Here is a 13,758-nt window from a genome sequence, read left to right as displayed (position 1 = left end):
GAAGAAACTATCGGAAGCATATAAGAAAATATAATTCTGCTTTAGCTTTCGCTTCCATAGGAGCCTAAATTAAACCTCCTCCTGCAACAAGGCCATATTGCTATAGGATTCATGGTCAGATATACCACATGTTTTCTCCTTTATACAGTGGTCATAAGAAACCAAGCTATGGTCAGTTATGTGTTTGATACCAGTGAAGACACTGAAAAACGCATGGAGATAGATGAAGAATGTTTGCTCTTGAGAAAAGCACATTTTTTTAAAAATTTATTTCTGTGGTGGATATGTTACCGTGAAAGACCGAAATCAGAGAATGTCAACAAACACCAAATACGTCGGTGAAAGATCGAATATTCCATTACATTCTTGTACATTCGGGCCCTCGGACTTGTTTCTCGCCAAATCCTTTGTTCTGGTGGAGTCTCCCGCCAAATCCTGGCTACTGGCTGTTTCCAGCCAAATCCTTTGTGCTGGTGGAGTCATTCAGCTTTGTCAGTCTTATGCATATGCAAGGTTCGATAGTAAAAACAAAGTTTCCTTATTTTTTTTTTTTTTTTTTTTTTTTTTTTCTGATTTCCTTATTTATACAGAATGGATACTGCAGTGAATCGTGATCTTTTTCTTGAAAAGTTAACTGTATTAATTGCGGGTAAACGAGAAAACGAGAAGACAATTGCTTTTATTTTTCTCGAGAAAAGTACTCTAAAATACTTTCTGAAGTGATTTCTGCTAAAACTAAGTGCAACACACCTTTGGATTACAGACGATTAAAACGTTTTGACGTTTTAAAAATTAATGATGAAGAGAAGTTAATTGTGCCATTAAAACAAGGAGAAACGAATATACAGTATTATGTTACCAATGAGGAATTGTTCAGTATATTATATGAAGCTCACACCAGCACAGGCCATGGAAGAAGAACATGTATGCTTAAAGAGTTGCAAAATAAATACAAAAATATTACATATGAAGTTGTAATGTTGTATTTAAATCTATGCAAACAGTGTCAAATGAAACACAGTGCACCTAAGAAAGGTATTGTTGTGAAACCAATGATCAGTTCTGAGTTAAACTCAAGATGTCAAGTTGATCTGATAGATCTGCAGTAAAACTCAGATGGTGAATATAAGTTCATAATGGTGTATCAAGATCATTTAACTAAGTTTGTCCAGCTACGACCTTTGAAAATTAAGAGGGCTGAAGAAGTAGCGTGTCACATTCTTCCAATATTTTTAACATTTGCTGCTCCAGCAATATTGCAATCAGATAATGGTAGAGAATTTAGTAATCAAGTCATATCCGAAATATGCGCTATGTGGAAAGATGTTAAGATAGTTCATGGAAAGCCTCGTCACAGTCAAACACAAGGCTCAGTTGAAAGGGCCAATCAGGATATACAGAATATGCTAACTGCATGGATGAACGATAACAATACAAATAAATGGTCAGAAGGTTTACCCTTTGTTCAATTTGCCAAGAACACTACGTACCACGAAGGAATACGCCAAAGTCCTTATGAAGCCATATTTGGCATTAAAGCGAAAAGAGGCATAGCATCGTCTTTTTTGCCTAGCGAACAAATCGCAAGTATCGAAACTGGGGAACAACTTGAAGAAATCGCCAATACTTTTGAAACCGAAGAACAGCTTGAAGAAACTGGTAATACTTCTGAAAAAAATTTCAGCGGTGGTCAAACCGAAAACCAAATTCCAAAGAAAAATATTGAAGAGGACTTGCAATCTACCATGTCTTCACATCAAGTTCTGAATGAAAAACACGAGTTAATTTCTATAAAAAGAGCCACCGCGAAAGAGAATCTTCTACTGCAAGCAACAAAAATGTTGCGAACCTCACAAAATCAATTTCCTCCTGCTCAAATTGGTGATACTGTACGAATACAAGTCCCTGATGTCGACCGTGGTCGTACAGATAACCGAAATGTGTTAACGGTTGTTGTTGGAATAGAAGACTCCGACTTCTATATACTTGCGAATGAAAATGGTACCATCAAGCAGCTTTACACACGTAATCAGTTCGAAATTTGTAAAGAAAAGCTCCTTTCCATAGATAAGATTTCTTTTCAAGAAATTTCGCTGAGAGAAGCAGCTGCAGCTAATTCGAGAAGCGGTGGCCAAGGCTATACACGCTGTCATTGCAAAAGGAAGTGTTCCACAAATAAATGCAGTTGTAAAAGCAAGGGCCTCTTGTGCAATTCAAAGTGTCATAATAGTTTAAGTTGTTGCAATAAATAAGATTTGATTCACATAATTTAGTAAGTTTTTTATTACTATTATTTTCCTTTCTCATTTTGAAAGTACTGTGTGTTTTAAGTTCTTAGTTATTCCTCTCAGAAAGAGAGGCAAAAAATTTATCGCGACTGAATTACGGAGAAAAAAATATAAATCTTGGACATGTTCAACATTCACCATTAGTGCATGGTGAATACCGACATTCACCGGTGAAAGTCAGAAATAAGGGTATTTAGCAAATATTTTATATACACCAAGCACATTTTTTATATACACTATGTGTTTGTCGACATTCTCCAGATTTCGGTGTTTCACCGTAGCAGATATATATAGTTCCTAAATGAGAAGTTATTTGTGTTTATGAAGAACTTTTCTAAGGTTCAGTTTTTGAGTGTACTTTTTACCTTGCATTTTTTTTTTTTTTTTAATTTCTTTCATTGTTTTATTTTGGAATCAACTCAATTTGAATATAGCTGCTTTCAGGCATTTTTTTTTTAATATCAAATTCTTATACTATTTCTGTAGTGTAGCTTTCAAATTTTAATAGTTGTGAGAAAAGCACAATTTTTTTAAATTTGTGTTTTTGTAAATATCATTTTTTTTATATTCTGCTTCTATGGTATAGTTCCCAAATTTGAAAAATTGTGAGAAAAGCACAATTTTTTAAAAAAATTGTTTCTTTGGTGGATGTACATAGTTATTTAATTGAAAGGTTATTTGTGTTTGCAGAGAACTTTGATGCAGATGATTTTTGCGAGTGTACTTTTTGCTTTACATTGCTTTATCTTATTACGGAATAAAAGTCTAGAAACAATATATTTGTTTCTAGACTAAAGTGGTTTACTAAATGGTGAGCGAGCGAAGCGATCTGAGAGGAACTGCATTAGCAGTTCCTGAGGGTTTTATTTAGAATATATGAAATATGTGCATTTGATATGAAAATATACACAATATATCCGAGATGACCTATCCAAAGGCATGATATATAAAATTTAGAAATATATGGTACCATATATGTAATTTAGAAATAATGGAATTTTTGGTAATGGAGAGCCATAAGTACTGCTGGATAAAGATTCTGAGTGCCCTTTGTGATATTTATGGCTTAATCTTTCAATATTGACTTTTTTCTCCTTTTTTTTAAAAAAAATATTTTTTAAAGTTTAGATCATTTTGATATACTTTTCTGCTCTTTAATTCAAAGAACTCGTATAGTTTTGTTGCGACATAAATCGCAAATATTTTATTTGTTGTTGTTTCTTATGGCACTTGCCATGGACAAGCCCGCTGTTCGAAGACAGCCGATTTAAGCCTGAGGGGGGAGCGCCTCTTGTTTCTATAGTAGCGCCATCTAGGGCCAAGAGAACGACTTAGCTACACACACGTCACAACCCTTTTTACGGGGAGGACTTCATTCACGCATTTCATTCACTCAACCACAGATCGTAATTTAGACCTGAATCAGAGAACGATCACCCCTGATCCAGTACCTCCAGTGGTATTACTCTCGACATGGAGGATTTTGTGACCACGACAGATTTAACGCGCGTCAGCCACCAAGCACGCGGGGAATCTTCGGCCGGTGGGGTTCGAACTCGCAACCAAAGGGACGCGAATCCGACGCTCTACCAATCAGGCTATCCCGGCCTAAAAAAAAAAAATAATAATATTTACTACTTTTAAATAAATATTTTATTTAAAAGTAGCTAACGATTATTTTAATAACTATAAATTTTATTTTGTAAATAGTTGTAAAATTCAGATTGGCAACAGTGATATTTCTGGAACTTTTAATTTGTTGTTTAAAAACGATGCTAGAATTTTGAATGAAAATAAGTTGATGTAAATTTGATAATATTATCTATAATGTAATAAGATTTAGTTTTATAGTAAGTTTGTCTGCGTTTTATTTTTGTTGACGCATGAACACAACAATTGGTGACCCTGGTTTTACGATGACAACGGATAGCCGACATTCTACGATTGAAACAGTTACTGTTATGGATGCCGAAGCGAATAAAGTAAGCATAAAAATTCCACCATTTTGGCGCGAAAAACCAGACATTTGGTTTTATCAAGTCGAAGCTCAGTTTGAAATAAATAAAATTTCTACTGAAGAAACTAAATTCAACTATTTGTTTTCCCAGCTTGAACCGAAGTATGTTGAGCATATATCCGATATTATTAAGGACACTAAGCCTAATAAATATGCCCTGGCGAAAGAAAGACTTTTAAATATGTTCAAGGAAAGTGAAAACAAGAGAATTCAGCTCATAGTTACTGGAATAGACCTTGGCGATAACAAGCCAAGTCAGCTTTTGCAGAAGATGAAAAATTTAAGAGCGGACGATTTTTCAGAAAAAGTGTTAAAATCTTTATGGCTAGATAAAATGCCTGATTTTATTCGAAATATTCTTCTTGTAAGTGAAGAAAGCTTAGACAAACTGGCTACGATGGCTGATAAAATTCATGAGATAAAATCGGAAAAGGAAGTTTGTGTTTAGAATAAAAAATTGATTCGATGCAAATAAATGTCCGTTCTAGATCCAAATTTATAAATCATCACCGAAGTATATCTCGAAGTCTCAGTCGTTCAAATAAGCGATTTAACCAGAAAGGTAAATATTGTTTTTATCATTTTAAATTTGGTGATCGTTGCCGACCTGATAAATGTTACTCCCCATGTGCTTGGAGCGAAAAGGCGGGAAACTCCAGGATGCAACAGGATTAGCGGCTACCGCTGTTGCTGATATTAATGAAAGCCGCAAGTTTCGTTTATTTGTAAAGGACAAAAACACAGGACTGCGGTTCTTAGTGGATTCAGGGGCTGATGTTAGTTTTATTCCTGCAACTCACCGAAATAAAACAATAGATAATTTTAAATTATATGCAGCGAATGGAACAGAAATTCTTACTTATGGAATTAAAGTTTTGAACTTAAATTTAGGACTTAGAAGAGAATTTAAATTTCCTTTTATATTAGCTAAAGTTGATAAAGCAATAATAGGAGCTGACTTTTTGAATAAATTTAAGTTTTTAATAGATATTCATAACAAACAACTTATTGATGGAATAACTAATCTGTCCGTTCGACACCACGTAGCAACAGTTGATGATGTTATTAGTACTTTGGATAAAACTTCTAAATATGCTAATTTGTTACAACAATACCCAAATTTAACTAAACCTAATTTAACAGTATCTAAATTTGAACATGATGTTGAGCATCTTATCACAACAAAAGGACAACCTACTTATTCCAAAGCTAGACAACTGGATTCCAAGCGACTACAAGCAAAACAGGAATTTCAATACATGGTAGAAAATGATATTATTCGACCATCTAAATCGCAATGGTCCAGCCCTCTTCACATGGTGCCTAAGAAAGATGGTTCCTTCCGACCATGTGGAGATTACCGACGTTTGAACGCTCAAACCATACCAGATCGTTATCCTGTACCTCGATTAGAAGAGTTGAACCATATTTTAAAGAATACTCGAATATTTTCTAAAATTGATTTGCATAAAGCCTATTTCCAAATTCCGATTAATGAAGCTGACAAGAAATAAAACTGCTATAATAACACCCTTCGGCTTGTATGAATTTAATGTAATGAGTTTTGGCTTGCGTAACGCTCCTTCCACCTTTCAAAGATTTATCAATGAGGTATTTAGAGGACTAAATTTTGTTTTCCCATATTTGGACGATGTTTTAATTGCGTCAACTATAGAAGAAGAACACGTAAAACACTTAAAATTAGTTTTTGACAGATTGCAAAAATATGGATAGAGACTTAACCCCTTAACTGTTTTATTTTCTTTACTATCTAATAAGATGACACCTTCTATTTTTTGAATATTTTCTTATTTTGATTCAAATGGAAATCCATTGAATACTTGACTTATCTATGTATTCTAAGTAATTTTAATATTGAATTATAATCGTTATGAATGGTTTATTTTTTGCTTACAACTATCAAAATTCGATAAATCGATGCACGTATGGCACTCGGGCAAAACAGTTAAGCGGTTAATATTTCTAAATCTATTTTTGGAGCTAAGGAACTGGAATTTTTAGGTTTTTTAATTACAAGTGAAGGATCAAAACATCTTCCTGAAAACGTTAAAGCAATTCTCAATATTAAACTGCCTGAAACTGTTCATCAACTGCGGACTTCCCTTGGAATGGTTAATTTCTACCGTCGTTTTTTGAAGAACGCCGCTAGTACTCAAGCCATTTTACACCAATACTTAAAAGGAGCAAAGAAAAAAGATAATCGGAAAATAACTTGGAACAAGGAAACCATTGAGCAGTTTGAAAAATGTAAAAAAGATTTGGCAAATGTCGCTGTCCCAAATTCACCAAATCCAGAATTACCTCTTTCATTGTGCACAGATGCTTCAAATACAGTGGGTGAAGTTCTACAACAACTTGAAAATGGTAGATGGAAACCAATTGGATTTTTTTCCAAGAAGCTTAACCACGCACAACAAAATTACATTGCATACGATCGGTAACTTCTCGGAATTTATTTAACCATTAAATATTTCAAACATATTCTAGAAGGAAGAAAATCCACAGTGTATACTGACCACAAGCCATTAATCTACGCATTTTTGCAAAGGTCCGATAAAACTTCTCCACGTCAAATTAGACAACTTCAATATATTTCAGAATTCACAACAGAAATTAAATATATTGCAGGAGAAAGTAACGTGGTAGCGGATACTTTATCAAGAATTGAGGAAATTGCCTTAATAGATTATGACTAATTGCCAAAGAACAAGATAATGAATTTTCGAACCTGTCAAAAATCTACAAGTTTGTCATTTAAAAAATATCCCCTTCCATCTGGAAAATATTTATGGTGTGATACTTCAACACAGCATATTAGACCTTATATACCTAAACATTTTCGCATGAAGATATTTCATCAATTTCACGGATTGTCCCATCCGGGAATTAAATCAACAGTAAAATTAATTTCTTCAAAATTTATATGGTCAAATATTAAAGATGTCCAGCAGTGGGCGAAGTCGTGTATTCTATGCCAAAAGTCTAAAATAATCCGCCATATAAAATCAGTATTGGGTGAATTTCAAAAACCATCTGGAAGATTTCGAGAAATACATATCGATATTGTAGGTCCACTACCACCTTCAAATGGCAACACCTACTGTGTAACATGTATAGATAGATACACGAATTGGATGGAAGATATTCCGCTGGAAAACATCTATGCAGAAACAATATCAAAAGCTTTTTATAACAATTGGATAGCAAGATTTGGAGTACTTGGGAGCTTATTACTGATCGTGGAACCCAATTTTCATCCAAGATATTTCAAAATCTGTCAAGAATCTGCGACATTAAGCTTTCACATACTACAGCCTATCACCCGCATAGTAACGGAAAGGTAGAAAGGCTGCTTTAAATGCCCACAATAATGTATCTTGGAGTGAAACGTTACCAACAGTACTTTTGGGTTTACGAACTGCGATCCACGACGATACTAATTATACAATAGTAGAAATGATGTATGGAAAGAATATCAAACTTCCTGGAGAATTCTTTGATGCAAATATTCCGCATGTGTCACCAGGACATTTATAAATGATTTACAAAATGTTATGGAATTGATGAGACCAAAAGAAACTCAACAAAAAAGTCATCCAAAAATATTTGTGCACAAAGATTTAGAATCAACTTCTCACGTTTTTCTTCGCATTGATAGAGTACGAAAGCCACTCTAACCCCCTTATGAAGGTCCATATTTTGTTATCAGCCGTACACCAAAATATTTTACTCTGAGGATAAAGAATAAAGAAGTGAATGTAACTATAGACAGATTAAATCCAGCGTATCTACTACCACAAGAAAATCCTGAAGAGCAGCTTACAACTCCAAGAAGCGTGAAGATTACGCCTGTGCCACAACCAGCTAAGATTCAAACCAAGGAAACTGTATCTCAACCTGATCTTAAACCAGCCTTAAGACAATCTCGAACTGGTAGAATCATTAAGACGCCATTGAGATTCAAAATTTAAATTTTGACTTATTTCCTACTTTATACTACTACTAAAATATTTACTTCCTACTTTCTAACATAACATTCGTTACTGGTAGGGGAGTATATGTTTCCACATAAATCGTAAATATTTTATTTAAAAGTAGCTAACGATTATTTTAATAATTATAAATTTTATTTTGTAAATAGTTGTAAAATTCAGATTGGCAACAGTGATATTTCTGGAACTTTTAATTTGTTGTTTAAAAACGATGCTAGAATTTTGAGTGAAAATAAGTTGATGTAAATTTGATAATATTATCTATAATGTAATAAGATTGAGTTTTATAGTAAGTTTGTCTGCAATTTATTTTTGTTGACGCACGAACACAACAGTGTTTTGTTTATGTTAGACCTAACTGAAAGCAGAAAGGAATCATCATTCCAAATTTGGTACCAAATAAATTATTAATACCTAGTGTCTAACATTTATGTATTGCATATTTGCTTCTTTCGGTTTTAAAAATCCATCAGCTGCTGAATATTTTTAACTTATTTATAATAAATATATTTAATTTTTTAGAGAAGTTATTGAAATAAAAGAAGGAGATGAGCCTGGTGAATTCTGGGATGCTTTAGGTGGAAAGACAGAGTATCCTAAGTCAAAGGATCTGCCATCTCGACCATTCTTGCAGCCAAGACTCTTCCGAATTTCTGATCAAACAGGAAAAGTAAAAATGGAAGAGATCTGTAATTTTACTCAGGAGGTATCTTGAAATATCTTTATTCTAATTTCTGAAAAATTCTATTTTTAAAGATTATGTAAAATTAAGGAGAGTAGATTGTTTTGAGATTATTCTCTATTATAGTTTTATGTTTTCATGAATTTTCATGATTTTATTTATCATGGTTTTTTTTCTTCTTGTTGTCTATTAGTTCTTGGATTTTTTTCATTTTTTTTAAAATTTTGTGTTAAAAATTGTTAATGAGAAATGTAATATTTAAAAAATACTAAAGCTTCAGAAAATATTTGCTTTTTTTTATAGTTGCAATTATGTTTCATTTAAAAATATTTTCTTCATTTTTATTTGTTTTAAAGTTATTTGTTAGTTTAATATATGCTGTAAATAAAGTAATTACACATAAAAATATTTTTTTTTTTGTAAAAGTTATTTTTTTTTATTTATTTATTTATTTGCATTGGACAGAATATTAGTTCTATTCATTTTATTTAATAGATATTTTGATAGCTAAAAATGTATTTATTTATTTTATTGAAAAGGAACAATTAAAAGGAAAAATAAAACCAAGAATGCATTTAAAGTGGAGATATTGGATTTATCATTATCTTCTACGGAATTAAAAGTGATTACATTATAAATGTATTGATAGGCTCGAGAATATCAAATTATTTTAATTTACATATTATTGTGAATAGAAAATGGTATACAGTGTTTACTGTATTGTATTCATTACCATTTATGTTAGGCATTCATTATTATAAAGAAATGTTTCAAGGGATTATTCCTTCTTCTCTAGAAGTAATGTATGCAGTTGCTTACAGGATAGCATTTACTATTGAAGTTTTAAAATATTCCAATCAGTTAAAATTTGTAAAAGAAATTTTATCTTATTATTACTTCCTTAAAATGCAGCAAAAGCAATGAGCTAGAATTTAGTTAACAAAAATAAAGTTTTAATCCTAATGTGATGTTAAGACTATTTTTTATTCCTGTAGTAATTCCAGGATATGAAATAGGAAGGGGGAAAAAAAAAAAATGAATTCTTTTTAAATATTATATGAATTAAAAAAGAAATATCCCAAGATTTTCTTTGTAATGTTTTGTTTAGCTTTATTAACTTTAGTTGTATGATGCAACCACAACAGGACATCTGAAGCCTTGGTAATGTTTTATGTAAATTTTTTACTGAATTGAGTACTGTTCCTTAATCTTTAGTGCTTTTATATAAGGTATTTAAATATATGATTTATTTAGGATCTGGCTGAAGATGATGTAATGATTCTGGATTGTGGAGATGCCATTTATGTATGGGTGGGTCAAGGAGCTAATCAAGAAGAAAGAGAGGCATCTTTGAAAATGACAGAAGTATTCAAATATTTTTTTAATCGCTAATTTATTTAAACTGGCAGTTTTTATTGATTTACAAATTCGAAAATAAAATGCTCATTCAATTTTAAATATAGGATTATGTCCATGGAGATCCAACTGATAGACACCCAGGGAACACTGTCATTATAACTGTTAAACAAGGTGCTGAACCTGCTGCTTTCAAGTTGTATTTTGGAGAGTGGAATGCAGATCTCTGTCAGGTAATAAGCAGTTAATCAGTTTTTACATTATTTTTTTTGTAAACTTTATTCATCATGCTTTAAATTTTAAATTAGTAGTAGTTATTATTAACATTTTAATCAGATTTTGAAAGGCATTTAGTTAGTTTAGTTATTAGTTCTTATAGAAATGTATGTTATTCATGTTTAAAATATGATCTGGTACTATTCTAAAAATAAAATCGCAGATTTTATCAGATCAAATAGTAATTTTTCTTTGTTAAAATACTAATGCACTTTGTATTAAAAAAGTTTTTCCTTCAAAGAACTGCTGATGAATGAAATGTGTAATGAAAATTACTTTTGGATATGATTAGCTTGTGATTTTTTAAATTATGTTAATGTAGCAATAATAATAATGACACAACTTGAATAGCAGTTTAATTTGATTTAAATTTTTTGTCATTTTTTTTCCCTCACAAAGTTATCAATAATAATAATTTTTCATGTAGATTATTGATGCTTTTCAAATACTGTATACTTTTGGTTTTTATAATTATTAAATATTTTTTATTACAGTAATATCAGTGAAAGAATATTTTAGTATTTTTCAAAATTTTTTACAATATAAATAAGAGCTAATGATTCCCAAAAGAAGTTATAAAATTTTGTATCCTCATCATTTATGAATGTATCTTTCTTGTTATCTTTAAATATGCTTGGTTTTTTTTTTTTTTTTTTTTTTTTTTTTTGTTATAGGAACTTTCCAAATTAGCTTTGAAGGTCTGAAGCTTTCTTTTCCTGTTTTCAATTCTGCATTGATTATCATTTTACCTTTATTCTTTATTTATCTTTCAAACTTCGTTTGTTTTGTGCAAGGAGGCTGAGCTTGCTGCTTAAACTAAATATTGCGGTGCAAATGCTTATATTTTTAACTGTGATATATTTTGTTGTAATCAAAGTATTATATAAGAAATCAATTTTCTTTTTATATGCACAATGTTATGGACTGTTATGCTGATTTTTTATGCAAAAACTTATTATAGTGAAAGCATAAGAGGTATATACTGGATATTCACTCTAATCTTGGCCTTATAACTAATTTCTAAACTATTAGATATTGGCATAGATTTCAGTTTAGGAATTTCTTGAAATATTTGTAGAAATTATGTTTTGTTGTTTGTATCATTAAATATCCTGTTGAAAAGATGTAAAATTTAGAATTTTTATATAGCCTTTTGATTTTATCACTCAAAAATAATTAGCAATTTAAGAGAGAGAGAGAGAGACTCCTCTAAAACTAAAATTGACTGAATCATCCTCGAGATACCCTTGAAATGATCTAAAATATTGATATATATGTTTCATAACCTCGCTCTGTCGAATTTCAGAAGAGATCCTTATTTATTTAAAATAGTGTGTCATGAATATTTTACTAGCGAATAGGATTAGAGAATTTGAAAAATGTAAATATAACTTTTTAGCAGTACATATTATGATTCAAACAACTTATATAATTTTGTACTTTATTTAAAGAATCAGTTTTTTCGTGGCATAATTTCTTTTAGAAATTAACTTTTGGGTAACTGTTAGAGTGAATACATATATTTGCATGTACTTATATTTTTAAGTGTGGTATTATATAGTTCTTAAAGTATTAAATTTTATAAATGATATAAACAATGAAAGAGATGTATTCATTGAAGTATTATATTCTGAAATAATGCTTTTACCGTGTTGTTTTATTTAAACGTTATTCTCTTTTAATGGACAATGATTGTACAATAATTTTCCTTGTTTAAAATTTGTACATTTTAAAAGCCTTTGGAATATGAGCATTTTTACTTATTCAAGTCAGGGAGAAAGAGATCTGCTTATTTTTTAAAAAGTGAATGTGTATTTTTATAGTGATTGTATAATTTATCCATATATTGACTATAAAGCAAAATGATCAAAAATTTTCATTGTATAATGACTGAATGTATAATGTTATAAGAAAAAAAAATGAGACTTCATATGCATTATTATTTTAAAGTGCTATGAAATTTTTTGATACTACTTAACGTCCATTTATTACACCTTTATACTTAGATATTGGTTCAAAGATATGTAAATTTCTGCATTATGAAACACATTGTATATAATTATTTCAGTATATGTTTTATACAAATTATTTAATATTTTTGAAAATATATTGGCTGGAAAATACTTAATTATGTGCAATAAAAAATGAGAAATATCTTATTTGCTTAAAAAAAAAAAATCTTTACATTTTTTTTTTTTACAAAGAATAATTTGCAGAAATCTATATTTAATATTCTTAAATGGAGTAATATTCTTAGTCCTATTATTATTTGTATAATATTTTAATAAACAGAAATTGAGCTTTAAGAACTAATAGTATATATATATATCAAATCATTGAAGTTCTTAGTTAAAAATTTGTCTACATAGTTTATTTATTTTGTATAGCTTGTGTTTCATCATTCATTCCTTAAAAGTGAAAAATAAGTGTTCAAATTGAAATTCTTTTAGAAATTTTAATCATTAATTTACATATATTTTTTACTCTTCTTTTTCTGTCCCTAGACTATTCAAAGTTAATGAAGTGTGAATTAAACTCCATTTTTATTATACTCAAGATAATATTTCTGCAATGTAGAGGTGGTTTAGATTAATAAAATATTTTTTATGCTTTTGTTAGAGTATTAATCTGGTTTGAAATATCACGTGTATGAAGGAGGAATTAAATTATTATTTTAGGAAAAGTTTTTAATGTAACCAAAAGAATTCAGACATATTAATGAAATCATTTTTTAAAATTGATGGACAACTATTGCTTTATTTTAAAAATATAGGAATTTTAATAATATTTTTATCTACAAACATTTCCTTTGTTATTAAGGAAAGCTGTAATTGAAATCTCAGCATTGTTTAGGATTTTATTGTTAGAAAATGTGTTATTTAGGATTTTGTCGATAGTTTAAAACTGATTAGCCAGTAAATAAAATATTTAAAAGTGTAATCATAATGAATCAATGAAATATATTATTCATTTAATAACCGAATTAAATAGCAGTAAAATGATTATCTATTCTATTGTATATATTATAGAATAGTAGTAGTATATACTGTATATACAGTCTCACAAAAGTGATAGGACACTTATGCTTTACAAAAGGAAACTGTAATAAAATAAATAAATAAACAT

General features: G+C 30.1%; 1 protein-coding gene across 2 annotated transcripts in view; it reads left to right on the top strand.

Moving 5' to 3' along the window:
* Positions 1-13,245, top strand: part of LOC129963423 (gelsolin, cytoplasmic-like) — a 35,754-nt gene extending 22,509 nt beyond the window's left edge. For both annotated transcript variants that reach the window (XM_056077780.1, XM_056077781.1), the window contains exons 16-19: positions 8,841-9,024; positions 10,255-10,365; positions 10,464-10,589; positions 11,307-13,245. In XM_056077780.1, the coding sequence (XP_055933755.1) occupies positions 8,841-9,024; positions 10,255-10,365; positions 10,464-10,589; positions 11,307-11,336 (451 nt within the window). In that variant the 3' untranslated portion in view covers positions 11,337-13,245. The remainder of the gene's footprint in view (positions 1-8,840; positions 9,025-10,254; positions 10,366-10,463; positions 10,590-11,306) is intronic.
* Positions 13,246-13,758: the final 513 nt, after the last annotated feature.

Source organism: Argiope bruennichi, chromosome 3 (assembly GCF_947563725.1).
Source record: "Argiope bruennichi chromosome 3, qqArgBrue1.1, whole genome shotgun sequence".
In the NCBI taxonomy this organism is placed as follows: Eukaryota; Metazoa; Arthropoda; class Arachnida; order Araneae; family Araneidae; genus Argiope; species Argiope bruennichi.
The sequence above is the reverse complement of the archived record's forward strand: the minus strand, read 5'-3'. Positions and strand labels throughout refer to the sequence as shown.